Source organism: Anarhichas minor, unplaced genomic scaffold (assembly GCF_050575085.1).
Source record: "Anarhichas minor isolate MPS153535 unplaced genomic scaffold, ASM5057508v1 ptg000086l, whole genome shotgun sequence".
Lineage (NCBI taxonomy): Eukaryota > Metazoa > Chordata > Actinopteri > Perciformes > Anarhichadidae > Anarhichas > Anarhichas minor.
The window spans coordinates 143,012-167,743 of record NW_027466532.1 but is presented as its reverse complement, the minus strand read 5'-3'; the positions used below and the strand labels follow the sequence as shown (position 1 = coordinate 167,743).

At 40.8% G+C, this 24,732-nt stretch overlaps 1 protein-coding gene across 4 annotated transcripts; it reads left to right on the top strand.

Annotated features, from left to right (window-relative positions):
• Window positions 1-1,194: 1,194 nt before the first annotated feature.
• efhd2 (EF-hand domain family, member D2) lies at window positions 1,195-24,363 on the top strand. 4 transcript variants are annotated; one of them, XR_012949647.1, is made up of 5 exons: window positions 1,195-1,786; window positions 9,950-10,097; window positions 10,186-10,320; window positions 11,676-20,343; window positions 20,444-24,363. XR_012949647.1 is itself a non-coding variant. In XM_076081723.1 (4 exons), exons 1-4 carry the CDS (start codon window positions 1,494-1,496, stop codon window positions 11,691-11,693), a joined length of 594 nt encoding a protein of 197 aa, XP_075937838.1. In that variant the 5' UTR covers window positions 1,195-1,493; the 3' UTR covers window positions 11,694-24,363. The 4 variants fall into 4 exon arrangements, 2 of the variants coding, with proteins under 2 accessions (XP_075937838.1, XP_075937837.1); XR_012949648.1 differs by having other exon boundaries at window positions 11,676-15,462; window positions 20,810-20,948; XM_076081723.1 differs by having other exon boundaries at window positions 11,676-24,363.
• The last annotated feature ends 369 nt before the right edge of the window (window positions 24,364-24,732 follow it).

The following is a 24,732-nucleotide window of genomic DNA, read 5'->3' as shown; positions in this document are numbered from 1 at the left end:
TCCACGGAGAGGAAAAAAGAACAATTGATAATCCGGCAACTGGAACAGGGCAAGCAGGGGAGTATAAGTATGTGAGGGGTGATGAGTGGGGTTTGCAGAGGGAAAAGCCAGGGGCAGGTGATTCGGCACAGGTGGAGAGAATGAGCATGATCAGGAGAGACACACACACACACAGAGCAAAACCCAACCGTGACAAAAAGGACCACAAACAACTTTCTTCATTTATTAGAAAGATTTGTCTTTTCATGATCTGATATTTCCCTCAATAACTTGTATTATGGATACAATTAAAGTCAGAGAAAGCTGGAGAGACAAAACACTATATATATATCTATATATAGATATAGATATAGAGAGACGAAACACTTTATACATAATTTATCATTTCATTCAGTCTCGTGAGGCTGATCATTCCTGAGTGTCAGGTTTGATGAGTTATATCATTAAGAGAAACAATAATCATATTCTGGGTTAATTAATATTGACGTCACAATTTGAATTTCAAAACGTACAAACGCAAATAATTCATAAATAAGACAAACACATTCCAGCTGTAGAAATCGATCTTGCGCTTATAAACAGAACACAGTTTGTTAACAGTATACAGAGAGACAACACCTCTACTCTGGCAGGTGTTGTCTCTCTGTAGTCTGTTAACAAACTGTGTCCTGTGTTCTGTTTATAAGCTCAGGATAGATTTCTACTGGCGGAATGTGATCGTCTTATTTGGTCAGGTAAAGTTGGAAAGAAATTGAAAGATTCAGACTTCCCGGTTCAATAAATGGTCATGAATTATTTGCATCTGTACGTTTTGAAATTGTGACTGTGATGTCATTATTAAATAACCCAGAATGTGATGATTGTTTCTCTTAAATTATATAACTCATCAAACACTCAGAAATGATCCGCCTCACGTGACTGAATGAAATGATGATAAATTATGTAAAAAGTGTTTTGTCTCTCCAGCTCTCTCTGACTTTAATTGTTTCCAGTCACTCTGGTATGAAACTCCAGTCAGTCAGTCTGATCAGCTGCAGCGTCCAATCACATGAATGATGAAAAATGAGGGGGCGTGTCGGCCGGTAAAACACTTCCTGGAAGCCTGTTCTCGTGCGTCCTCTCTCATGGCTCCTCGGAGATCTCTCCATGCTCCTCCGAGCTAAATAAGAGCTTTGGGACGGCTGTCAATATGGCGGCGCAGAACAACTTCCGGTTCAAGCGAGGATCGAGGAGCGAGGAAATGACAATTAAGAGACTTGGGATGTACCCTCTGTTGTTGAAGTGTCATGTTTCCCCCATGGGAGGGGCGGGGACGTGTTGCAAGCCAGAGTTCCCGGATGTGGGTCTGAAGCATTCACCGGGCTGTCCTGTCTGCCTCTTTAAAAAAAAAAAAAAGGCTGTTTAGAAGTCTGTGTGTTGACGCCCTCTCTTCTGACATTACTACAGTTCGCTAGGTAACTTTAGCTCTTGACTGTTAGGCACCCAGTTTGAAAATGGCGACAGACGAGCTCTCATCCAAGCTCAGCCGTCGGCTCCAGATTGAAGAAGGAGCCGAGGATCCTGTTGCTGAAGACGTCCTCGGACATCAGAATGGGTCGGAAGAGAAACCGAGTACGACCAACGCCAACGCAGACTCGGAGCTGGGTGCTAAACTGATGCGGCGAGGAGAGCTGAACGAAGGGCTGGGTGAGCAATGCCAGCCCAGCATGAAGGTCTTCAACCCGTACACCGAGTTCAAAGAGTTCTCCCGGAACCAGATAAAGGACATGGAAAGGATGTTCAAAACGTGAGTTTGTGACAATCTGCATGAATACTGATAACGTTACCCCAACAGGTTGAAGACCAACTGTTAAACATGCCTTCAGGCCAGTGGTTGCTTTTTTATTTCATGTAACAGGGAAGTAACTTTAAGATTGCTCATATGAGGAAGTTGAGTTGGCAGGTCACACGATGATTTCCCAATAACACAAAACTTGAATCTAAATTTAAGGATTAGTGAGGGAGAGTTAGTATTGTTATTGGGTATACAAAATATAGGCTGAAACCAGCCTTCTGGGATAAAAGATGAATAAGTGAACAAAAAAGATAAATTTCTCAAGAAAGTAATCTGTCCTGTACAATGGACTTGTGCACTTGGGAGAAGTTTGCCTTCTTCCAGAAGGGGTTTATTGATCTTTTCCTAAACCTAACCAAGTAGGTTTAAAACTTAAGGAGATTTGTGTCCGAAGGCCCAAAGGCAAACTTCTCCATGTGCTGGGTTTCTGTAGCGTGAGTGATTGCTGGGTGGGGACATTATGCAAGTCAGTGATAAGGAAATCAGACAACAGGTGCTCATTGAATATAGAATATTTCATAGTGTGCTCAGTCATCTACTTGATGTGTGGTTAATTCATATAGGTTGATGGATAAAATATGCAGCAAATTGAACCCAAGTTTATCAGATGATCAGTAACCCTCTTTCTTGATTCTAAAAGAAGTGTGATGAACACATTTAAAATGTATTCACTCATATTCACACTTGGAAGAATAAATAAATTAATACAATTATTAAAGCTGTATAAATCTGACCTTATACAGAACTCTATGACCTTAAACCTCAGTTAAACCAGGGGCCTGAGTTAATTTAATCTGGTGCTCTTTATGACGCCTGTCTTCATTGAGCTATCATTAATTTTGTTATGAGCTAGCTCTGTTAATTCTGTGTTTTCTAATCCAGTTACATTCATGGCATGAATGTGGAGTTGTTAATAAGCAACATCATCAGAACCATGAATGAAGCGACTGGCTCAGTGGTAGAGCGGGGCATCCTTCAATCAGCAGATCCCCGGCTACTCCAGTCGATGTGTCCTTGGGCCAGACACTTAACCCTAAATTGCTCCCGTATGCTGTGCCTGTGATGTGTGAATGTCATATAGTCCTGATGGGCAGGTGGCACCTTGCATGGTAGCCCCTGCCATCAGTGTATGAATGGGTGAATGACATGTAGTGTAAAAGAGCTTTGAGTGGTCGAGTGATTAAGTACAAGTACAAGTCCATTAACTTAATATGTCAGGATATTAAATGGTAATACCCATATAGTTATACCCACAGCTAAAACTGAGAATATTCAACTATGTGAAATATAACCCTATATTGACAACTAGCATAGAATAAGAAACTGCAGGAACGCAATAAAAAGACAATGTTTAAGTGCAGGGAGTATTATATATTGTGTATCTTTAGTATAGAGTGATTCTTTCTTTGCTTTTTTTCCTGATGATGAACTAACTATTATGAATATGTGATGCATATACAAAAAAGTTAAGAGTAAGGTGAGCCTGTTTCTGCTGCTATGGACAAAGGAGGTCTATCTGACTCAAATGTTGCATTTACGTACCTGGGAACTAGGGTATAGTTTGTATTTCCAATTATCATCACAAAGTTTCCTCATGCTTTTGTGAATAAGAATGTAAAAGCATAACCACCCACTGTCTGTACTCGTGTTGGAAAATACAAGACACTTTGCACAATGAAATAGCAGTGATGATTGTCATTATATAAGCACCAGTTAAGATAAGCTAGTCTAAAGCTTCTTTTACTTTGACTTCAAGGGGGAAGTGGCTGAGGCAGCTTTTTGAAGCATACAGTGTGTTACAGACTGTCATAAGGTGTTGATTCACTCTGGTCACTGTAGAAGCCATAGTTGCCTTTTTGTGGAGGGATTATTGGCTATCCACTGATGGCAGCCCCAGTTGATGGGAATGCTTGCAATGTGAGTGATTGACTAAATTGTAATTCAATATTTGGGGTCAGATCAGTCTCAATGTGACTCTCAAATGTATTTTGTGATTTGTATATAAATCTTTCTGCAGAATCTTTTTTAATACACACACAATTAGTTAGCATTTACAAACAAAATCCACCTTTAAAAAAAAAAATAAAAAAAAAAAATACAAGATTCAGAAATATATTCGTGGCTGTAACCTTCCATCCAGTCGCAACATCTTTTGTGGATCTTTTCGGAATTATCTGTCCACGTTTGGTTGTTTCAACACTTAGCTACGGTGCATACTAAGCTAACGTTAGCTGTTGAACTAGTTTCCTCCTTTGGCTTTACATCCAGTTCCCTACCCGAGTATGACGTAAGAGGGGAATCATGTGATTGGTTGAACATGGAGGAAACATCTGATCGTCTACAGTTAATTCCCTCTTGAAAAAAAAAAGGCTTTTGTGAATCAAGCGACGTCAGGAGAGTCTCATAAAACCCACACTAATGCAGTGAAGTTCACATGTGACAAGCAGTTTGTAAATGCATGTTCAACAGTTAAAAGTATAAAAATGTAAGAACATCCAAATATTTTTGGATGAATATTTCAAATCCTTTAAGTACATATGTTTGTGGATTTCTATGACAATTATCTAAAACAAGAAATATTAAAATAGAAAATATATAATGAAAAATATTTTGTGGTGTCATTTATATATAAATCACAAAATATATTTGTGTATCCTTCTGTGTGCATTCATTAATATTGACACTGGTTTGACCCCGAATAAATAGCAGGGATTTAGGGTGAGTCAGCATTTAACAAGACGCCTCGTAGCAGCAAGCTGTCAGTGTTGAAATGAGTGTTTATTACTACCTCTGCTGATCACCTCCTCTTATCATTGGTTTTAGGTTAAAGAGCTTTAGTATTAGTAAACAGGAAACTGCTGCTCAGATTGACTGAGGTGTGAATGTCTTCTGGCTGTTTCTGTGCCATACTCTGCCCAGATTCTTCAGGTTCCTGTCTTGTCCAGACCTGTCGAGGACTTTTAAATGCACTACTTACACATTCTCTTTGTACAGCCGTCTTCAAAGGGTGCCCCCCCCCCCCCCCACACAATCAGACATGTGCAGTTTGAGCATTTATCTTGTGAGTTAACATCATTCTAATGTGGCAAAGACTATTGTTCTCTATGTAATTGTTGCGTATGGCGGGGGAGGAAGTGTGTCCTTAATCAAACTTATCATTAACTCCCCGTTTTTACTGCAGAGCCAATTTATTATGAAAGTGTAATACCTTACAAATCCTACCCAGCCACATAATGATTGGATCGGCTTTTTAACTCGTGATCGCTGCCTTTCCAAAACTGTTTAGTTTACTGGTGGCAAACCTCAACTTCTGCTGCACCGAACTGTCTGAGATCCAGTGCTGTGGGTTTTTGGCAGGCAGTCGTTTCTTGCAAAAAAAAAGTCGTGATGTTTCATGATGATCAGTTTTTTAACAGGTACAGCAGGTGAAACAGATGCGTGTGCATTTTTACTTCCTGAACACACAAAACCTTAACTGTTGTCGATGATTTTAGTTGGAATTTTCTTCTGATTTAATGTTAACTTCTTCTCAAAGCATTATTAGTTCTGTAATGGAAATGTGTGTCTTGACAGTGTCCCTAGTGTGTCAAAGTTGAATTTAGGACCCATTGCAAACATATGTTCATATTTGACATATTAAAGCTGGTGATGGGAGGATAACATTATGATGCGATGACGGTTGGAGTAGTAGAAACTTCATATTTTAAAAATACTTAAAAGTCCAACTGAAATCACTATTTAAAATCCCATTTTTTTATTATTTAAAGGAAGATGCAAAGTCTTGGGGGCCGATCACACAGAGATGCGTCGCAACAGGCGCGGCCGCTTCATAAAAGCCCCTAGGAAAAGCAAGTCGGGCAAAACAGCTGATGAGCCGGTGGAGCGGGGTGCGTGCGCAACCAGGCAATCGAATGTAAACAACGGGGGGGAATTCAATGCTTTTGCTCGTTTATTGAGGAGGGGGAAATTATATAGTTCATTGTAATTAACTATCGCTAATGTCAATGTCCTTTCTTACCACATTTACCAGCATGAAAACAGGAAGTCAGTGGTAAAGTATTAAAGCCCGCCTCTTGCTTGATTTGATTGGCTGCCTCAGTCAAGTGTGACATCAACGAGCGGTGCGATTCCGCGTCTGGTGCTGAAAAGTTGAGAATATTTTAACTTTTATGCGCATCTAAAAACTGCCTGAAAAACGTGGCACTAGAGAGGAGTGCACGTCAAGCCATGGGAAATCAATGGTTTTGCGGGTGACGCGTTCATAGCGTCGAGTCTCGGTGTGATCAGCCCCTTAGCGATGAATCAGAGATTCTTCTATAGATTTCAAGTATTTGAATTATTGAAGAGAAAATCCAGTTCATATTCTGAATTGGGGATTTTGATTGTTAGCAATATTGTCGTAACCATCCACGATTTACCAGGAGCCTTGTGAATCGATTGTGAAATGAGGGCACAAGTCCGTTTGATATCAGCCTTGTTTTAAGAAAAACATGTTTTATATGTGATGTTATGAAGAAGTGACGAAACTACCCGCAATCCTAAAATGTAACATTTACATCTGATTGTTGGAGCTTGCTGTTACCATGGAAATGTTCACCACCCCATGCTTGGGGCTAGTGAGGGTATGTGCACACGTGTGGTACTCCATGGTCTGCTTCTGGATTTCAAAACGGACCAACATGGCGGCTCGTTGGAAAATTTATCTTATATATATTATTCAATTGGACTTTCTTTATTTGATTTGACAGTCAGTTGTTGACTGCATACAGACGTTAAAACAACTGCTAGGCTACTTCAATATATATAGCACTAAATCATAGCGCAAGTATTCTTTTGATGTTCCGAATCTTTGCGTGAGGAAATTCTCTCTAACTGGACCTCGTTGAACATTAATTAAATACCCCTGGTTTACACCGAGTGGTTGAAAGTATTTTTGGGACGGTGGCATCGGTGTATGAATGGTGTGAATGTGTTCCATACATTCATGCACATATGGGCAGGTGGCACCTTGCATGGCAGCCCCTGCCATCAGTGTGTGAATGGTTGAATGATGACATGTAGTGTAAAAGTGCTTTGAGTGGTCGGAAGACTAGAAAGGTGCGATAAAAGTACAGTCCATTTACCATTTACATCCTGAATGGTCATGTCAGCTAGGGGTGGGAATCACCAGAGGTCCCGCGATACGATATTATCACGATACTTGGGTCACGATACGATATTATCACGATACTGCGATATTATCACGATATTCTGAGTATTGCGATACCATAGGCCTATATTGCGATTTATTACTTTTTCAACTTCAAATTATGTCCCTGGAAAACTGTGTCAACATGTTTTATCTAATAAGATAAAGTTTTCAGTCTGTTCATCTCACTTCAATCATTTTTATTGCAGCAAAATAGGATTGTCAATCAGACAGACTGACCAACAATGTCATAAATGTTGCATGAACCTGACTCAACTGTTTGTATTACTACATAGTCCAACTTAACTAAATGCAAACGTGTGGACTCAGTATATGAACTATAACTTATATAAGTAGGATATTAGAGTTATATAACTCAGTATAACTTGCGATGCGTGGACGTCAAGGGCAGAGAGACGGTTATGCACTGCACTCTCCCCATGAGCCTGGCTACTGTTGGCAGATTTAACCCCGTTGTGAGGCCAGATGTCTCTATCTTTGTTTTGACCAACTTCCTACCAATCACGCTGCCCCGGGACCTTTGCTGACCTCACCAGAAAACAACTCGGCACCATCTAGTGGACTGAAAAAGCAATTGATTTGATTTTTCAAAAAAAAAAAAAAAAGAATTCATTTTTATTTTTATAGTTTATATAATAAAAGATCGATACTTGGCGTCCGTGTATCGATACAATATCGCCACACAAAATATCGCGATACTATGCTGTATCGATTTTTTCCCCCACCCCTAATGTCAGCCCAACAGTCAGGCTTCACCAGCAGCCATTACTGGTCATGCCAAGGTAGTCAAGCCGCCTGTGTAATCTGTGCGCCCCAACCACGGTAGATCACTTATTAGGGCCCTGGCAACCGACAAAGTCGGGCCAGCGAAGGTCCTATTGTAATTGTAAGGGGTATTATTAGTATTTTTCGTGATTTTTATTTTTGTACTTTGGGCGTATTTTGGGGGGACTTGCCATGCACGAAAACTCACCAAATTTTCCAGACTTGTCAGGCCTGGTGACAATAGGCATCTGATATATGTTGCAAATTTGGGTTTAAAAATGAATGATTCTCTAGCGCCCCTTACAAGTTGGACCGGTGACGCCCCTTGGCCAGTATGTCCGATTGACTTGAAATTCAACACGCATGTCCAATTCCGCTAGATCTACAAAAAAGCCTCTCAGACACCTAAGCTCCGTCTACTTAGATTGTCCGCCATTTTGAATTTAGTGAAAAACACATTTTTGCAAACTCCTCCTACATGCTGAGTCTGATTGCTACCAAATCTTCTGTGGATCATTATTGGATCTACATCATCAAAAGTTATCAAAAGCTTTTTGATATCTCTTTGCTTTGACAAGATATGGACCAATAAACTTCTTAGGGGCGTGGCTTGTATATCAATACACATAACTTCTCAACCATTTGTCTCCAAATCACCAAATGTTCAGCATATGCACATCGTATCCAGTAACATACCCTGAAATCATTTCAATCAACCACTAGGGGGCGCTACAGTAAACCCGGGAAGTTGTGCTTTTTTGTCACTTTTTGCATATTTCAGCCTTCGTACTTTAACGAACTCCTACAGAATTTATGCGATCAACTTCAAATTTGGTCAGGATGCTCTTAAGAAATTCGTGAGTTTTCATCGAAGAACCTTGACGTGGCGTGGAGGCCATTTTGCCTCATTCGGCATGAAAAAGGAAGTTGTTATAACTCCAAGGTACATTATCCAATCCGCACAAAACTTCATATGCATGATACTACTTCAAGCCTGAACATACTTCAATTGAAAAAATTTCAATAACTCATAGCGCCACCTGCTGGCGAATGGAAATCTGCATTTTGTGATAAACACCATCCGATTTACATGACTTTTACACAATGTGGTTTACATTTGATATAGAGCTACATAATGCATATTTGCACGTGTTCTGTAGCGCCAGGCAGCGGATACAGGAAGCATCGGACTATTTGCAAAGCATCATTTCCAGCATCGGGCGGTCCACGCGGGATTAAAAACGTCTCACTCGTGGACGCGCAGTCCGACAGTCGCGGACGTTCGCGGACGCGCAGGCCGGAGTCCCGCCGGCACCCCCGACGTGCGGGAGGATGTGAGGGCCCGTTCATGGCTGCTCGCAGCTTTAATTTGGTATTGATTTTCTCTCATATTAATTGAGCATTAGATTCATTCACTTACTGAGAATCCTGATGGGGCCAGCACTGGCCAGAAGAGGGCCCAAATATGTGACCAGTGCATCAATTCACTTCATAGTTTGTTTTGGTTTGCTCCACTGTGTGTATTGTGAACCCTCATTTTTCTATGATCTTGTTTCATCATTTCATTTTTTTCCTGGATTTTTTGGGCTGTGAGTTGTATGACCATGTCATAGTCTATGAATTGGTGTGAATGGGTGAATGATGACATGTAGTGTTTAAGAGCCTTGAGTAGTCGGAAGATTAGAAGGGCGATTCCAAACGTACTTCCAGGAACTTGTTACCACAGTGGGCAGAGAACAAAGGAAACAATAGCAGAAACTGAGACAATGTATAACAGCTAGTTTACGTTTCTAGACGTTCCTGCAGTGGAAAATGGTCTTTATGTGTTGAGTAGAGAGTAGTTAAGGTGAAAATGTCAGACTGTGAGGTCTTATTAACCAAGAATGACAGGACACTGGTACTAGAAACACATCAACGTTGAATTTTCAATGCTTTGACCATCACAAACTATATTCCATTCACTGTCATTATAATGGGCAGGAGGATATGTCAAACAGACACCTCAAAATCTGGGTCAATAAGCCCAAAACTATCTCAGAGGTTTGAAAGTGGCACAGCATGCACATGATGGAAGGTGAGAGTTTTCTTTCAGCTCTATAGTCGACCTGTAACAAACCAGTTTTTAACTCGATTCTGTCAAGGTATGATGCTGGGAAAGACAACTACATTGACCTGATGGAGCTGAAGCTGATGATGGAGAAGCTTGGAGCTTCACAGACACACATTGGCTTGAAGAACATGATCAAGGAGGTGGATGAGGACCTGGACAACAAGTTGAGCTTCAGAGAGGTGAAATGAGAAAACCAAATTAGAATCAGAGGATGTGTTATTCCTTCTGTCTACATCCATTTATCTTTGTTCTTCCTGTCCCTCACAGTTCCTACTCATCTTCAGGAAGGCAGCAGCAGGAGAGCTGGCAGAGGACAGCGGCCTCAGTGTCCTCGCTCGCCTCTCTGAAATCGATGTCTCTACAGAGGGGGTCAAAGGAGCTAAGACCTTCTTTGAAGCCAAGGTAAGTAAAAGTTACTTCTTATACAACAACAACATACACACTAACGGTGTATAAGCTGTGTTTTAGAAGAGATTAAATGGTGGAAGCTAACTGGACTTTAATAGCTGATTCTTATAATGGACATTCGTCCCAGTGAATGCATTTGAATGCATTCGACTGGAATGCATTTGACTGGATCCCAATATTCGTTTACTGCACTTTATTCACTCGAGTTGAAGGTACATCAATACACCGGACACTTGGTCATAAAAGGGAACTTAGGCTAGATTTTTGAACCTGTGGTTCTGAAACAGAGAATAAAAGCATAGAATTCAAGGCATATAGTTACACTTGCTTGGGTTGTCCCAAGTTAGAATTATACAAATTTATAACCAAACAAAGTAAAATACTCAATTTAACTTAATAGCAAACGTCTGTACATTTACAGGCTGCTATCATTAAACAAAAACACCAATATAATTATTTAACCCAATAGGCAACAATTAAGGCGGTGAGATAGCACAATATGGAGTTAGGTAAATCAAAGTCCCATGGCCCACAGCCCTGTTACGATGGTAAAGAGCAACCTCTAGTGGGGAAATCGGTAGATTGGAGGTGGAGGTGGGGCAGACTTGACAGCTGACTCTTTGTTGAGGAGATCAAAGCAAGCATCAAAGGTTTTCAGCTCATCTGGCAACGTGTCCTCACAAAATCTCTCCGCACTTTGTTTTTGTCATGGTAGCCCGTTTAATTAGCTGGCCATAAGTAGCAGGAGCAGGGAAATATTATCTGATTGTCTGAAGTGGGGGCGGGGGGGGCTTTGTAGCTGCCAGGAATATTCATGTAAACATGGTCCAGTGTATGGTCCATCCTCTGGTGGGGATGTGGACATGCTGGTGGAATTTAGGTAAAACAGATCTCAGGTTTGTTGAATTAGAATCAACAGCTAAAATATAAATACCATCCGTTTGTTTTTTCATGTGTCTACTGATGACCTCATACAATTCCTGAAGTGCATTTTTTTTTTAATTTTCATCGGGAGGAATGTAAACAACAAAAACACTGGTGAATTCTCTGTCAGATAATATGGCCGGCATCTTAGCATTACAAATTAGACATCAGGGGAACATTGTCCATCGACTTTGACTAAGTTTGAGCACCAAGCATCATTGACGTTTACACACAGTCCGCCTTCCCTCTACTTACCAGAGTCCTGTGTTCTGTCTGCACGGTATACAGTCCGCCTGCCAAGTGCAATAGCTTGATCCGGGATGTTATGATGAAGCCAGGTTTCTGTAAAGATGTGTGCTCAACAATCTGTGATCTCCCATTGCTGGGTCAGCCTGAGTCTAATTTCATCCATCTTATCTTTCCAGCGACCGGACATTAGCTAGGAGCTGGGTAATGGAATAACCTTCGGTCCAAGCTGTGTAGTCCTTATCCCGGCTCTCTTCACTCTCTTCGTGGGTCGAACACAACGCTTCACCCGGTCTGGTCGAGTGGTCGAAAGATTTTGTGGGGGATGATCGTCTCAAGAGCCACTGCACTTAATCCAATCCTCGTACTTTCTTTTCCGATGTTGACGAGTGTATTTTTGTCATAAATGTAGCAACGTCTATGGGAGCTACCGGTCGCTGCATCTGCATGCACCGCTATTGCCATAGAAAAAATATAGGTCTGTCTTAGATGTCCCTCAGAACAAATAACTGAAACAGGGGAAGTTTGTTCCATATTCACATGTACATCAAGTGAACATTGGCTTTGACACAGCTATTAGGGCTGGAGGGAAAAAATCAATACAGCATAGGATTGCAATATTTTGCGTGGCAATTTAACCATCTTTTATTATATAAAGGTATTTATATTGTATTGAGGGATGTCGGGATTAATCGATCAATTTATATAATTCACGGTTTCATAACCATAAGAACTGAAGAAGCTACAATATCCTATATACTATACAATGTCCTGATTCCTGCATTGAGACACTTTTGTGTGTGTGTGGTGAAAACTCGTCTTGCGCGAATCACATTACACGTGTATGTACGGCTCTCTTGTAGATCATGAATCAGCTGGGCATCGAGACAGCTGATAGTGTTGGAGTGTTCTCCTGTGACATGACGAGTGTAGCTACCTTCATGGGCTTCATAGCGTTGACAACAGCAGAAGTAATGTCTGACTAACTGAGGGTGTAGACTTCCTTCTCAGTCTTCCTCCCCTGAGAGGGTGGCTGCACAGATGGCTGGCTGCTGCTCGCTGGTAAAGCACTACCATCTGGTAACCATGTCAGTGATCGGTTGGTGTTCAGGCAGCTGTAGTAACTTTTGTTTTTGTCGCAGAGAATCAAAATCAGAACCGTTTTATTGCCATGGTATGTTGCACATACAAGGAATTTGACATGGCGGGTGGTGCATAACATTAAATAAAATATAATATAAAATAAAGTCCACAAACAGATAACAGTACTATAAACAAGTGAGATTTAAGTGTAATGTAAATGTGTCAAGTGTATTAAAATAAGAAACATAGAAGGGATGTGCAGGGGAGTGACCGGTAGGAAATTCTCCTGGGGATGACAGTCGGTGGGGGTCCCGGGCTTTGTTGATGAGCCCAACTGATGACGGGAAGAAACTGTTCATGTGGTGTGAGGTCTTAGTCTTGATGGACAGCAGCCTCCTGCCAGATGAAAGGGGCACAAACAGTTTGTGTCCACGGTGAGAGATGGCTGGCTGTCATCTGAAAAAGCTAGTTATGCCTCTCATTCTTCCCAGCAAGCTGATTGAAGCATCAGTGCTCACTGTGAAGCTAAATTTAGTTTGTGCAGGAAATATTTTACATGCAACATAAGAAGCTGCGCTGCTATGGTCATGTTTGATGTGTTGTCTTTCACTACGGCTGGGTCCTTCCCTTTTATGTCCCATTACTCCATGGAACTTTTCAGTAATTCCGCAATGTTACTGTCAGTATGGCTCTCGAGCATTGCCCGTGTCTGCAAAACATATGAAACTAGTTCCCAATCCTCAGAGATGTTGTGTGACGTAATCGTAACATACAACTTAGTGGCTCTTGGCGTCCATCTATCACACGCGAGGGCTATTTCTCAGCAGGGATAAGTGATGTTTTGACACGTTTCTTCACCTCTTCGTAGATCCTAAGTACAGCTACATTTGCCATGTGTCGGCAAGTTGGATTGTGTTCAGTGTAGTTTGACTTGAATCCACAGGTTTCGGGCTGAGGTTCCTATGCCGCTATTTCACCTGCGTGGTGTCTTGTCAAGTGATACCGCAAGTTAGTTGAGGTAGTTTACAAACACACAGGTATTTGAGGGAATTTGAGGACATTTTAAATCCATTTAAATGTGATTTTTATTTTTATTTATTTTTTAATGTATTGATACTATCAATGAGCTATTGTGGAAAAAGTTATTGGGATAGTCAGCTGTATTGATATTTTTGTACAGCCCTAGTCTCACTGCCATCCTGTAAACCTTCACTTTCACTCTTGCTGGTACCCTTCTGTCGCATATCACTCCACCCACTCCACCTTGCATTCACCTCTCTTGTGCATCCCCCATTACGTTGAACAGTTGAGCCCAAGTATTTAAACTCATCCACTTTTGCCACCTCTACTCCTCACCATTCCGCTGCCTTCCCTCTCATTCACGCACATGTATTCTATTTGGTGCCTACTGACTTCCATTCTCTCTGCAAGTCCACAAAAAGATAACTCCTTCTAACCTCCTCTATACTTCTCCATCAACAATCTCAAAGCAAACTTAAAATCTGCAGTGCTCTTTCCTGGCATGAAAACATACTGTTGCTGGTTCATAGCTCTGTAGTTAATAGAGCTCTGAAAATCACCCTTTTTTTGAAAATCGGTACAAGTGCACTTCAGAAACACTTCACTTTCCAAGTTTGTGTTAAACAATTAAATTATAAACTCCACTGCCATCTCTTCTAAACAGCTCCCTGCCTTCACAGGTATGTCATCTGTACCAACTTTCAACTCTTCATTCTCCTCATTTCATCCTTACTAATCTGCCGCACTTCCTGATTCACAATTCCCCAGTGGTGGGCCGTCAGGGCCAGCAAAGCCTTCTCTGCTGGCCTAAACGGAATCACAAAATTATAGCTATTTTATAATTTAATAATTTTTCATAAATACACTACATGTATTCTAATTATTTTTCCCATTATCTTATTTTCTCATTGCACAGCTACTGTCTTCCTCAGTTGCTCTGCTTCCAGCCTGCAGCGCTGCTTCCAGTGCAGCTTGTTTTAAGTAGAGCTCTTATCCAATCAGATTCAGCCCCTATTTCTCTAGGTAGGAAGAGAGGCCAGAGGCCCGCTAGGAATCCTTTGCAGTTTAAGTAAATGGGGACGATATTGTTGATTGGCATAGTCTTCAACCAGTCAGATTTTTAGTTTGGCATGTTGGGCGTATTCTTTGACATGTCACAGCTGTCTTGGTGGCCTACAAGTACGTCAGCATTAACGTGCAGCTCAGCATTTACGTGCGGTGTGATTCGTCAGTGGGCTAGCGTGACTGTTGTGAAGCCAAAGCTAGCTAGCAGAACTTGGAAGTTGTAAGAGTTCAAGTTGAAATTTTAATGAAGGATATGTAAGAAGTTATGACATTGACATGATATTTTTAGGGTTTTGTTTTTTTAACACTCGCGCTGAAGGAGGAGGAGAAACGGATTTGGGAATTACTGGCAACGCTTTTCTGGAGAAAGATATTTCCAGAAAAGCTGGACATCGTAAGAAAGGATCGGCCAACACCACAGCTAGCAGCCCTGACCCAGCCAGGAAAAGGATTTGTACGAACGGTATTCCTGGCTAACAGCTTCTGAGAAGCGTTGCACATTTTATGGCTAAGAATGCGTTTTATTTGCGACTGAGCATCTTGGTGTTTCGAGCTAATGCTGGATTTGCTAACCAAGGCAGCAACAAGACACCATAGCACGACTGGACACTTACAAGCTATGGTGCTTTTGAAAACTTTTGCTGAGACCCGAGTAGATCTACAACTCAACAAACACGTTCGCAGGAGGACCTCTGGCTGGAACTGAACCGCACCGATGTACTGTACAACCGCGTCATTGAACTCTTTGTAAACAAAGAAAGGAGGATGGACTTTGTCTTTAACCGAACAGCAACTTTGGTAAGTGAACTGCGTTTGTTTTACATCTGCAGTAGCAGTAACTGTGTTAATTTTGTATCGTGTCGTTTTTATGATATGGTTAATATTGTTCCCTCTGATGTGAATATTATTTGAATGGCCCGTGCTCTTCAGTGTGTGGCGGAATTCGTGTTTTAGCGCTGCAGTTTTGCTGGATTGATTTGTCATGCTTAGTTGTCATATGTCATATGTGACTGGTTCTTGCGAGTTTGTTCTTGTCATTGTGTTATTTACATTGATTTTGACTATATGCATTGTCCGTTAATGACGAAGCATCCCGTCATGCGCGTATTCATGTATCTGTTTTCTTTTACAAAGCAAGAATTATGGTCTGGAGAAATGGGGATGGTGTGGCGATTGCTTTAGCCCTGTTTGAATCGGTAGGAACAGCTAAACGCTGCGGGGAGAGTTTTCAGCTTGTGTGCTGCTGTTGGTTTTCCTGCTAAGCTAATTTAGCATAGTGTGTGTCCCAGAACAGACGTGGCTCACCAGAGTACAATGTTTTTCTTCCGTGGTGGGCGTGTCAGACAGCACGTGTGTCTGTTACATTGGGTGGGTTGCCAGAGCGCAGTGGCTCCACCGAAAGAACATTATATTTCCCACAATTTAAGCTTCTGCATTTTCCATTTTATTGTTACACCCCTAGAAACAGATAATAACCCGTAGCTGTGGCGTCATAATGAGGTTATGAGGAGGTGGTTCAACTGTAGTAGGACGGCACTGAAGGCCCAAGTATAAAATGCACGGCCCGCCACTGCTATTCCCACATAGTCAACCTGCTCTCTCTCTTATTTCCTTCATTCATCGGCCCCTCAAAGTTCCACTTTGTTGGAAAAGTTTCCACCTTCTCACCACACTCTCCTCGCTTGTCAGCACATTTCCATCTCAATCCTTGATCATCCTAAACTCAGCTCATTCCCTCTATCTAGCTAACCAATACAGGTCATTTTTTCCTTCCCTAGGGTCCAACCTTTCATACAACTCGCGCTACGCTAATTTAGCCTTCGTCATTTCTCTTTTCCCCTTACTCCTTGTACTCCTATCTACTTTCTTCATCTCTCTGATTTTTCTTCACCAACCTCTTTCACTGTGTATTTTCCTGTTCTTCCTCATTACACCACCCTGTCTACTTGTCTTCCTTCCTCGGTTCAGAAGACAACAAGTACCTGACAACTCTTCTCCTACCCAACGCCTGTCTTAACCGCTTTGCCTTCCTTCTTCAACTCCCACCATTTCATCTTTGGCTCTGCCTTCACTCTCTTCCTCTTCTTAACCTTGATTTCATATGGATTTTACGCTGAATGTCCTTCCTGATGCAACACTCCCCCACTGACTTGTGCACCCTATTGGCTGGATTAGGTGAAGCATCAGTTCTGTGTAACAAATCACACAGCTGCAAACTTGTTCTTTTTTTTTTTTTTTTAACAAAAACAAGAGTAACACAATGTCTCCGCAGGCTGCATAGTGAAAACAGTCTATTAGCAGAGCAGCAGCAGTAGCTTCGATGCATTTTGGCATAACATTTTTTACTCTAATTCACACCTACCGGCATTCAGCAGCTGGCCCCCTCCTTTTGGACTTCAGCTATGCCTTCTACATCGTCACCCCGTCCCTGCTGCAGGACAAGCTCTCCCAGCTGCACGTGTCTGACTTTACCTTCAGGTGGATCACAGACTGACAGGAAGCAGCAGGTGAAGCTGGGGAACATGTCTCTAACCCTCGGACCATTAGCATTAGTTCCCCCAGTTGACATTGTGGAGTCCTTTAGCTTCCTCGGCGCCATCATTGCCCAGGACCTCAAGTGGGAGCAGAACATCATGTCCCATTCATGAGTGTTACAACTTTGGCTTCCTCCCCGGATTCTTTGCGCTTTCTTGCCTCCAAGGTTTCCATGGACCGTGGTTTTACCTGGACCGTGGTTGTGCCTGCTATCCACAGCTACTATTATTATCGGTCACATTTTTATCACTATAACTGCTACTATACCAGCTTTTTTACAATTATATCCTATATAATGCTTCTGTTATTATTAGTACTTATTATTAGGGCCCGAGCACCAACGTAGTCAGGAAGAAACAGGAAGTTGTTGTAACTCGGGCGTACATTGTCTAATCTGCTCCAAATCTCTCATATGTCATAACATCCTGACTCAGAACACATCTATATGATAATTTAGAATCATAGTAATAGCGCCACCTAGTGGCAACAGGGAGTTAGAAAGTTGTGTACTTTTACATCCTGCTCCTCACAGATTAATCGGATCCCTCTCAAATGTTATCAGAAAAGTCTTAAGACTTTGATAATGCTTCATTGTGAAGATTGTAAGAATTTGCTGAAGGGCGACGACGTCACGGGTCGGCAAATTTCGATCCTTCGCCATAAACTGATGTAACTCGACTCCACATCATCAGATCTTTACCAGATTTCACATGTTTGATGAGACTCCACTCTTGAAGACATCTACAGGTCAACTATGTAGAATAGTCATAGCGCCACCTACTGGTAACAGGAAGTTAAAGTCTCTATACTTTGGCTTGTTTCTGTTAGTAGGTAAATCAGATCAACATCAACATCAAAAGTGTAAGAAGTTCATAATGCCAGTTCATGAAGCTTTTGATGTATCGTCAAACGGCGATGCAGTCTTCGCCGTGAAAAACAAAGGTGCTTTTGAGGGGCTAAAGTTGCTCTAAACATAACCAAACTTGTCACACACATTTATAACACGCATTTAAAATCCTGAATGTAGTTATCTGATGCGAGTTTAATGCTTCAGAGTGGCAAGTCGGCTCGATAGCGCCCCCTACAATATTTCAACGATGCAGCCCTCGCAGTACGTTTCACCTAGATGTATACAATTTGGTAAGCAGATGTATCACATGTAGACTTAAAAAAAAGTCTTAGGGGTCCATGCTCTAAACCCAACCGGAAGTCAGCCATTTTTTATTTTGTATGAATTTCTCGTGTTTTTTTTTGCAATATCCAGGTGCTCTACTTTAACGAACTCCTCCTAGGCATCAGATCAACTTAGAATTTGGTCAGGACAATCTTAAGACCTTAGTGAATAAAAGTTACTACAAGCTTTAGGTTTCATCGAACGACGTGGATATGGTGTGGCGGCCATTTTACATGGTTCACCATCATCCATCAAGCTGTTTTAAGTCGACTGTACTTTGTCAAAACTGTCCCAAACTTGATTGATGATTTTAGGACTTCTGCATGCCAATATTAACTCATAGTCATAGCACCACCTGTAGCGGACCCCAGCCGGACAATGGTGAAGCGTACTGATGTTTCAGAGGCCTTTATTCATGTTCAACCGTTGACTTTTACTTTGATGAACACAAATTTACTTTTCTCCTTTCTCCAGAAAACACCGTAAGAGCTACGGAACAGATAAAACATAAATGAGCTCTTACGAGTTTAAACATTCAGAAAATAACATTTAAATATACATGGGAGCATATATTAATGTTTCAACCAGATGCCAATGCCAGCTCAAAACCACAGCCTAGTCATTTAGCATCCAGTTGAAACACCAACACATCAAACACAATGAACACAATGAACACACAATACCTTGTTCCCGTTCCAGCTAGGTGCTTAACCGTTAGTTATTAAACTCTTATTGCGGAGTAATATATTTTATACTACCTTTCCTTTTAGTCTGTACCGTGAATTTCATACTTTTCTTGTGGCGAAGTCAAGCTAACATACTCTGACGAGATTTGGATCGGCTTCCGGTTTCGCCAAAAAAGATTTCAAAATAAAGGACCCAAAACGTAAAACGGGACTTACAAAATAAAGGCTAGCAGGAAGTGATTAACTTAAGTAACTTCTAATTAAAAGGTTTGTAGGAAACATTCACAGAACCTCTTAAGAGTCCTTTACACCACCTACTGATAAGCACGGACGTAAGCAGGATTCTATAATTACAGCGGCCCAAACAATTGAATTATTGAAAGGGTTTGTGGGCACACCATGAGAAAAAGACTTCTCTGATCTAAATATGTGCAAACTAAGATGCTTGGAGAGTAAAAGTTAGATAACAATGGTTCTCAAACCATGTCAGTGGGCATTAGTATAAATGATCTGTCCAGAGCTTCTTCATGACAATCAGGTTAAATGTTACAATGAATGCTTCACACTACAATCTAAAGTTACAGCAGAACTTAAAATGAAAACAGTGTTAAATTAAAGTGTTCATGTAACAGCAAATGGCACTACTGTTTTGTTAACTTTCATGTAAGTCCAAATACAATCAGTAGGACACTGCAGGGAGTTGAACCCCATCCCAGTAAACTGACAGTCTGTTATGTTACAAACACTGAAGCGCATTCACACACATTCATTTTCTTAATGATCTTAACAGGCTTACATTTATGATTGTATCGGAGGTACACTCAAAACATTTGAAGCTTAAGACCTGGCAACATGATCTTGCTACGCTGCTGGTCGACGCAGGAAATATCATCTAACTCGTGCACGCAGTATATGATGGTCACAGAAATGTATGGCCGCGTCAACCAGAGAGATGCCAGTACCCTCGACGTGCGTGAAGTTGCGAGGGCCCGATCAATGCTGCTTGCAGCTTTCATTTTTTCTTTTATTATAAGTGCTACTACTGCTATTACTATTGCTCTCATTATATGTATAATTTATATCATATGGATGTTGTAATTCTATTATGATGTTCATTCTGTACACATGACTATTGCACTTTTCTCCATCCTGCGAGAGGGATCCCTCCTCTGTTGCTCTGCTGGAGTTTTCTTCCCCACTAAAGGGGTTTTTGGGGAGATTTTCCTGTTCCAAAGTGAGGGTCCTGGGACAGAGGATTGTAAAGCCCTCTGAGGCAAATTTGTGGTGAGTGATATTAGGCTATATTCAAATCCTCCGTCATCATCTGGTACGCTGCAGAGTATTATTTGCTCTGCTGAGAAGATGATTGGTTGCAATCCTCCAGGACCCTGAGGCGGGCAAGAAAGATTGTGGCCAGCCCCTCTCACCTTGGACATAAACAGTTTGAGTCCCTTCCCTCTGGCAGGAGGCTGCAGTCCATCAGGACCAAGACCTCACGCTACAAAAACATTTGCCCGACTGCAATCAAGCTCATCAACAATTTACACAACCCTGCACAACTTTTGGCTTTAAATGGAGACATTTTAATAAGAGACATAAGACATATTTCAACATATTGTCATATATATTTTTTTGCTTTTCATAATTTATCTAATTATATCTTTACATGTTTATTGTAATAAACAGTTTATGATTCTGATTCAGATTCAGATTCAATCTCCTGAAAGCTGTGTGTCTTACTGTTGGACAGGTCCAGGCCATCAATGAGTCAAACCGTTTTGAGGCAGAGATCCGCCAGGAGCAGGAGGCCAAGAAGAAGCAGGTCGAGGAGCAGAAACAGAGACGCACTGCTTTCAAAGAACTGCAGTCAGCCTTCAAGTGAGCGCCCCTCTCACCTCCCAGGACCACTCTGTGCTGCTCCAATGCTGTCAGTCTGTAAATCTGTGTGTTTGAATGTTCCATGTATGGCAGACGGTGGCAGTCCCGAGTTGAACAGAGGCTCAAAGTCCCACAAATGCTGGTCACTAGTCTACGTACAACGGACTAGGTACATTATGAAAAATCAGTGCTGCTTATAGATTCATCTGCCTAGAATTGTCCATTAATTTAGCTTGGTAGCTCAGTAACATTCTCAAAGATTAACAGTACAAGATAAGTAAATCCTACATATGTACACACCAACACAGCCACTTAGTGTGGATGGTTTTCAGTCTGAACAGCAAGAGCCGGTTGTGTTTGGCACCTAAATCTGTAAACTGTAGCTAAAATGTGTCGACTTCTTAGTGTTTATGTAGACTAGTGATGAGTGCACTTGTTCCACTGCCTTGGCTACTGTGTATGTCAGCTTGTTTGAGCTTTATTTGACTTAACTCATTCCAGAACTCAGTAAATCCAATGTGACACTTTGCAGACATGCAAGCCATCTTTCACACAAAATTTTAACAAATAGCTGAGCTCTACATTTTTACTGTCAACTTTGGATTTTTGTACAATCGGGTTGAGTGGGTATTGAGTAGATTTTGGTGTTTGGTATTGGTTGTGGAGCTGGTCATTCTTAAGCACCATGATTTGTATGAGCTCTCTGAAGCACAAACGTTTATTTGTTCGTTTTTTAAACGTGGTTCTTTCATTTCTGGTTTCAGCCATTACTCCTCTCAAATCTACTAACATTTTATTTAGCTACTTCCGTGCTGAGATCTGGGGATGTAGTGACTTTGCACTGACCACATGAGCCATCGGAAATTTTGAAACTGTCAAAATCAGATAAATCAAAAGGAGAAGACTTTTACTTGTTTTGTTTTGGCAAAAACATGTTTAAAACATTAAATTGAAAAAAACATGTAATTCCACATGTTCTTCCTGTCTTTGCAAATCTTAAGTAATTTAGACATTACTACAGTATTAGATCTACAGATAGATAATAGACGATAATAGATAATAAAATGTAGTTTTGCATTGTTTATAAGTGAAAAAACAGCCTCAATTTTATCCACAATTATTCCTTCTCTGATGCTGAATCTCAAATGCTTCCTCATAGTACTTCTTCGATGTTTTGGTGGAATGATTACTTGTTCAGTATGGCTCACTTACAGGGCAAGTGTGACAGAGCATTTTTTTTGTATGGCAGTTGCCATCTTGGTAAGGACGACATACGCTAATCCAAAAAATGTGTGCCGGGGTGGGCTGGATGACGCCTGGTTGCTGAAACAAGCCCATCTAGCTTGGAAGCTTCCAACTAGCTAAGGCTAACCTGGCTAACAAGCTGGGCGATGTGCTAGCAGGTCTACGTTAACCCTGTGTTCTTGTGCCTCCCAGTTGTCAGTTGGTCCCGGTGCTAACATATGAAATAATAGAAGGTAACGTTGCATCTCTAGTAAAATGCAATCACTTCAGCTCCTTCAATTTGTCCAGGATTTAGCCAAGTTTCACGGTCAATACAGTTTCTGATATCCTGTTGAAAACTCATGTGGGCACAGAGGTCATCCAGCATCAGCATGTTGGCCAGCAGGATGACCAGCGTATAATTAACCACACAGCAAGCTGTTATTTGCCCGGTATTTGCATTAAACAAAATCCCAAAAGGGACTCCACAAACACTGCCACAAGGTTAAGTTCTGTGACTGGCATTTGCTGAGGTGACACCAAGCTGACAGCTAGCAGCTGTGACGGCAACCACCTGTCAATCAAAGCAGCCATGACCTAAATTATGCATAACTTTAAGCCATAATTTAATTTTAACGTACGAGTTGTATAAGAATCCACCCTTGTACAGTTGTCATGAATTATTATACTATTACTAGCCATAGTAACAAAACCATATTTTGCACCAGGCTGTAAACATGTTTATTTCTGCTGTAAAGGTTGGCTTCCAAGCACAAGAACACAGGGTTAACGTAGACCTGCTAGCACTCATTAGCAGATCGCCCAGCGTGTTAGCCTAACTTGTTAGCCTTAACTAGTTGATGGCTTCCAAAGCTAGATGGGCTCGTTTCAGCAACCAGGCGTATTTTGTGCTGTATTTTGTGTGCAAAGTAAGAACTTTTTTACATACAGTACATACTAGTGAATGAGGCCCATTGTGACTGAAATGCTCTTAATCAATAATCAATCAAATATTTCATTACAGTATAAGAAATACTGCACTGTCCAAGTTCATTTTGTGTTGAATTCATAGTTGGGTTTTGCAAATTCATCAGTGCACTGGGAGGACATTTGAAGATTTCAGGGTTTGGTTAGGGTTCAAACATTCCTTGTGGAATGTGAAGGGTGGTCAGTTGGCTTTTGTCAGATCTATCATGTTTTTCTTAGTGTATTGTATCAACAATTTTTTTTTTTTTTCATTTTGACCGCCTTTCACAGAGATCTGACAAAATGAAAAACTTTGGATTATTTCCTCCTGAAATGACCACTGGTAGCAATAATGTTGACTTGTGCATGGTTTATATTTGGTACTGATTTCTCCAATTTTCTAAATATTCAAAAGAAACATTACTTTTGTCTTGAAATATAAAAAATGATGAACCCCAATACAAATCTTTCGTGGTGTTTTCCTGGTGGTTCTCTATTGAGCGTGTCCAGGACTATGCCATCACTGTACTGTATGTAGTGGATGGGTAACAGGAAACAAAAGTTCCATTGATTTGAAATTCCATTAAACATGACCTAATTAGTGACGGACAATAGAGACTCTGAGGTAAGTGCACACATAGTGGATTCCATAAATTGTTATCTCTCTACTGAATTCTCCTCCCACTTCATTCCTGAATGAAGTGGGACCAGATATTGTGACCAGAAAAGGGGCCAAATGTTTAAACTACTGTCATAATGCCCATTCCAGTGGAGCTCCACTCTACAGCAAAATAAATGTGAATGGAAATGATATTGACATTGTTATTTAGATAGCTGGTGGCCATTGTAAGCATTTGCTTATTGGCACAGCATTCTTTTATACTATTTCCATGAACATTCTAGACTGAAGACCATCAGTGAAATTAATTCATTTTTCTGTTGTAATTCTTCTTGGCCACTGAGAGACATGTTTCCAGTCGGTCTGAGAACGGTTATCAAAGGACCCTAACTTTAAATTTACAGTCCCTCAATTGTGTTGAATGTGAAAACTTTTAAATTGAGCTGGGAGGGTAATTACGATCAGGGAAGGTATTTTTAATAAGATTTTTCTTCTATTTTTTTATATTTCTATTTAGTTTTTTGTTGGTATGTTTGTCTTGTATGCTGAAAACTCTGTAATACACCTTTATTTTGATTTCCTATAACTTCTTAATAAAACCTTTTTTTCATAATAAACTGTCTTTTGTGTGTCATTACCGTCTTTCTGTTAACAATAATCAAAAAGAGAACTTCAATTCAATTTTCTTTATATAGCCCAATTACACAAATCACAAATTTTCCTCAAGAGTGATTTACAATCTGTACAACACAATGTCCTCTGTCCTTGGATCCTCACACTTGACAAGGAAAGACTCAAGAGTTATCTACCTGAAACCAAGCAATTTGTTTTTGTCCTCTGCAGGTGCACTGTAAATAACATCAATTCAAATTGTTTGGCATAAATAAGGATCATATTTTTTAGGAATTACATTCTATAGCTATGATTCATTACAAAATGAGAAGGATCTGTTAACCTTTACTAAAAATGGGAAATAATTAAGTGAA

What these genes read in the sequence shown, in the direction of transcription:
- efhd2 (XM_076081722.1), top strand. Translation starts at nt 1,494, where the DNA reads ATGGCGACAGACGAGCTCTCATCCAAGCTCAGCCGTCGGCTCCAGATT. An exon ending in ATGGAAAGGATGTTCAAAAC is followed by an intron (nt 1,787 to 9,949) that starts GTGAGTTTGTGA and finishes GATTCTGTCAAG; the next exon opens with GTATGATGCTGGGAAAGACA. An exon ending in ACAAGTTGAGCTTCAGAGAG is followed by an intron (nt 10,098 to 10,185) that starts GTGAAATGAGAA and finishes TGTCCCTCACAG; the next exon opens with TTCCTACTCATCTTCAGGAA.